We start from the raw sequence: 5000 nt of genomic DNA on the forward strand, positions 1-5000 counted from the left end.
ATAACGCGCGCCAGACGATTTTTACTCGTCAATGTTGGCCGCTTAAGGGGTAAAAAGGTTTTAAACTTCCTAATCCGGCACTTTTCGGCTCTCGACTTTTGACTCACACCCTCCCACAAAAGCACTCTAAGAAGGAAACTGCAACCTATTAATAAGGGCGTGTTTGAGGCGGAAAAAAGGAAATAGTCTTTCTCACTTAATCAAATCCCTGACACTAAGAAATGCCAAAAATAACAGGGCGATTTGAAACAGTCAAAGCTGCGAACCCCATTTTAAGCGGACACCACCCTCTATAAAGCGAACAGTAGAACAAAAGTCCTTTTTTTGTTCTCCCACAGTTACTAAGTGGCCAAGTGAGAGAGTAACTGAGCTACAAGGCTGTTAACGTGTAACCACGTAGACTGTGACTACGGGGCTACTACGCACCCGGACTACGCATCTTCAGATGGAAGTGTAGCCGTTGTTTGAACTTAGCCATGTATGCGTGTAGCCACGTTGCTGCGTAGCCACAGTTTCCGTTTTGGGGTACCTGAATTTTTTTGAAGTGTTTTAGAGTGGCGGGTAATTTGAATCAGTCTACCGTTACTTCCTGTATTTAAACGGACATACAAAAAATTGTCCTGACATTTTAATAGATCGGCCATTAGCTTTGCCAACAATAGAGATGTCGTTTCTTTGTACACACCTAACAAACAGGAAATACTAACCGCTCTGCTGGCAGTCTGAATAACGCCGATTAGTTTGTTCTATGCTCCTGTTCGCCGACCTCATGCTTCGTTTGGTGAAAATTTACGATTTCAGCTGACCGTATATGGAAGACAACCCCGTTACTGTATACTTAAATTGCTTTGCATCTTCCAAGAAATCAAATATTCACATATGCTAGAAATTGTTTATGGACAAACAGTATTGCAAAGTTACTGTATGTTCACGGAAAGGGTGTTTGACTTTTCATATAACCCTTTTAGGCGAATTCTGAGGGATCCCGCTTTCAGCAGACACCCCGTTTTTGCGGGACATTAGCGAGGGTCCCGAGGGTGTCCGTTTAATACAGGTTTCACGTGTATTAGGAAATAACGATAGAAACAGACATAGCAATGCATTAAAATAAAATTTACTTTAACTGAGTGTTAAATACAATACAGTCTGTTCTTTTTTCGAATTTGTATCACTGAATGCACAAAGTAACTTAAACACTCTTTGCTCGAACGAAAACAGACTTTACCATTAATTCCAAGCGGTTCTGTTACAAATTTCCTTATATTTTCGTTCATCGTTACTTCTCTGCCATGAAGTGATGCCGTCAATGTCTGTGTTGAATCGGGTGTTCTCTAGCTGCCAACTTAAATAGCATCATTGAACTCGAGTCCTCTTCCACTGAAGCCAGGCTGTTATACTCAGTAGGTTATAATTACAATGAAACGCGTCTTACATACCTAGACACTTCCTACGATACAGTTTTGCAATTACCGTAAAGAAAATCATAAGCCAAGGTCGTGTATACTTTAAAAAAATCGATCGACCCTCGGTTCCATATACTGAAACAGTTAATCGTGCTCTTTCATTTGACTTCTCCCGAGACTAAGGGAAATGAAGGCCGAAAGATCCTCTGGATTTGCTGCGGTTTCAAAAAGAGTTGATCTGAAAGTCTTCCCGTTCTGCTTGGAAGGATGTACTAAAAGCAAACGAAATCGACATAAGAAGGCAGAGAAAACTTTTACTCAAGAAGAAGGAAGTACCTCAAACTAAACTCATTTTATTATTTTCATGTTTGTTAAGACCCTGAGAACCTGAAACCTCAGTATGAGACACCAGAGACACCTACTGTAGCTGTCACTTGAGAGACCATTTATGACGTCACTGAGTTGAACGCGTACAAAACTTTTATCAAACCCCTTCCTTAGAGACTGTCATTAAAACGTTTTCAGCACTGATTTGCCAAATTAACTTGAGTAGTTTCTGCAACTCTGAGAGGAATAATGCTAAGAGATTTCAAGGCAACAGTTCTCCCAGAAATAACATAGAAACTCTCACTTCGCGTTCTCAACACACATTTCACTTTACCAAAAAAAAAATTATTAAAACGTTAATAAAGAGAGAAAGAGAGAGACGAATGCTAGTCTTAAATTGCTTTTTAATTCAGATCGCGTCTACGTCGAGCTGTGCAACAAGATCAATTTGAATTGTGTTCTGATAATCACGAGATACTGTCTAACAATCATTCATGTTAAATCATCACACAATGTCACACTCCGATATCGTTACACCCCGTTTCTTCAACTTGCACTTGTTGATTGATATAAACTCACTCATTTGTAGCTCAGTGCCAACCGTCATTCTTCAGTCTGTTCTCTCCATCGCTCGAAATTTTTCGCGGTTCAGGGTGCCAAATTTTCTATAACAAGAACAAGATTGTTTTGTTTAATTCTACTACAGTATTGTTTTCAAGGGGCTTGATTTTAGCGAGTTATCTGGAGATAATCAAAACAGAAAATATTGGTATCAAAAAGCACTGTCTACAGATGTCCCTCAACAAATGTACTGTGACGAGACCTGAGAGAAGCCGTTAATAATGTGGGTGGTGAAATAATTATTAGAGGGCATTTTTGTTAATGTGTACGGTCGAAAAGTGCAATTCACTTTACATACTTTATTAAAGAGATGTTTTAGTAGTGTCTGGTTCACACAGAGTTTAATGAACCCAAGTGTGGGACATAAACAGTCAATTCATCGCGATAACGACTTCTGCAAAGTGGTTCTCGGCCGGCCGGAAATACAGCTCTCAATGTCTATTTTCTGTCAAAATGTATGCCCAGTAGCATACCATCCAACGGAAATTACTGCTCCAATCGGTTGAGAGCAAAGATTATCAAAATCTGCGATCAGATACCCCGAGAGGGTTACCATCAAAATGCACCCAGGACATTTCCCCTTGGTATTTGAAGTCACTCATGTTACACAAATACGTTAACGCCTCTTTCAAACAACGCAATAATATTCCAGGTTTTTCCGGTTTCATATACTCTAATTTAGGGGATAGTAGCTTGGCAAAAAGAAAGGGATTGCGGGCAAAATGGAAGGATATCTACGGATGGTCTTGGTGCTGTCTCTATCAATTCTTTATCAGGTATGAAGCGAAGGTTTACATGAAATAAGCCAATGGAAATTCCATGCGTTGAGAAACCAATTATATGCCCATCTGAACTCCACTCTAAACAGCTCTTGTATCAGTACCAATTCTTTCGTTCTGCCATGGTTTCTCGGTGGGGGTTTCTTCTGCTAACAAGCGACTTGTTAAAGAGAACTCTGTCTTGTAAAACCTTTGCTTTCGTTGATCGTTATATCCAGTCAAAAAGGACTACATAAATTATTTCTTTGGCGAGTCAAATGTCTTATCGCTATCCTACACCATTTCGAATGAAGGGAGGGAAAACCATACTTGTTTATTAAAGTTTCCATTTAGACTTGAGGAATTCTTTGTCCCAGTTTTCAGTTTACTAATTACTCAATGCATCATCAGCTTTACTTTCGCTCATGCTATCACCGTTAACCAACCGGGATAAAAATGCAAGCATCATAGAAATGTAAGTTGCTTAATTTAAAATAGATAGCGAGCCAAAGTTTGCAAACCCCCCTTAAAAAGGCATTAAGAACGCCCCGAGCACGTTCTAAAGCAACGCTTGTTTGAGTTCTTGTCGGACTGCCTTTAGCTTTCTTTGTAATCTTAGCACATCAAGATGCCAATAAAAAAATGGAATGTAAATATTTTAATAAATGTGAAGAATTTCTAACTTTGAATGTATTGAAAACAAGCCTCCTTTGGTCGAATTGCCGCGAGAACGGAAACACCCGTGAAAACCATTTCGAAAATTTATACAGGGTTCAGCCAAATGTTTTCATTTCCCTGTTTCTCGACTTGACATTAGACCCTGCTCTGCACCTAAAGAGAAACATTTTCCAGCTATCCAATTTGCAGCCATACTTAAGTCGTTTAAGTTCAGTGTAAAGATAGCCTGTGTTGTCGGTCGTCTAAAAATTCGGGCATTTGTATTTCAATGCCAATTAATGTCTGATGCAGAAAACAATACTACAATACGCAGCTGTCCTCTTGCACATCTCATTTCAACTTTAATCTGGAAATAGCGACGAAATCTTTCCTGTATGAAATCTTTCATCGCCATGAAATGCGGTTTTCTGCTGTGCCAAGCCCAATGGACCAAGAGATTCTGACGTTTTCAAATCCAACACAGCGATAACGCGTGGGTGGCGTGGTATTTGAGAGACCTAAATTTGATCTTAATGTTTTAGAGTATTGTATCCTTTCCAAGATTTTAATTCTGCTCAGTTTATTGAATGGTTTACACTTGAAAGCAGTTAGAGCGCGTTGAGATTGACTTACGACTTAGACCTAACATCGCTCATTCAGCTCGCAGCTTGAAACAGAACGGTCTTTGACTGAAGTCATTTATTCGTCAATCACGACTCTACCATAATCAGAAAAAATGACCTCTGTCCTTCACTTTTAGCAGTTGTATACAGTACGTTGGTCAACCTCTGACTCCATGGCAGATAATTCGAAAAAAATGCTCCGAAGTTCATATGCTCGATTTCTGTTCAACAGCGCTTGAATTCTTTTTGTGAGACACCCAGTCATTATGCATGATTATCTTTTTTTCATGAACCGACCTGAAAATTAACCTTTCCAAAACGATAATTGATTGGCATGCATTGTTTGCGGCGGCCGTTATCGTCGGAATAGTCTGGCTTTTTCCGGTGACCGACAATTGATACAGATCGGCCACACCCCAAGAGGCTCTCGCCACCTATTGCGTCACTCACTACGCGCCTTTCGTTACCCGCTACTCGGCCATTACCCGATTCTCGTCACTCGCTACCCGTGACAGAGAGCTGCCGAAAACAGCCAGTCCACGAACAGTATTTCCTCACAGCTAATAACTTTGAATTACGACATTCAATTAAAAAACACAGGATGCGAAACT

At 40.0% G+C, this 5000-nt stretch overlaps 1 protein-coding gene across 1 annotated transcript in view; it reads left to right on the top strand.

Annotated features, from left to right (window-relative positions):
* Positions 1–2947: 2947 nt before the first annotated feature.
* Positions 2948–5000, top strand: part of LOC138013376 (testican-2-like) — an 11406-nt gene continuing 9353 nt past the window's right edge. Inside the window, exon 1 of the mRNA XM_068860434.1 lies at positions 2948–3127. Coding sequence (XP_068716535.1) covers positions 3074–3127 — 54 coding nt within the window. The 5' untranslated portion in view covers positions 2948–3073. The remainder of the gene's footprint in view (positions 3128–5000) is intronic.

The sequence above is a fragment of the Montipora foliosa genome, chromosome 8, assembly GCF_036669935.1.
Source record: "Montipora foliosa isolate CH-2021 chromosome 8, ASM3666993v2, whole genome shotgun sequence".
In the NCBI taxonomy this organism is placed as follows: domain Eukaryota; kingdom Metazoa; phylum Cnidaria; class Anthozoa; order Scleractinia; family Acroporidae; genus Montipora; species Montipora foliosa.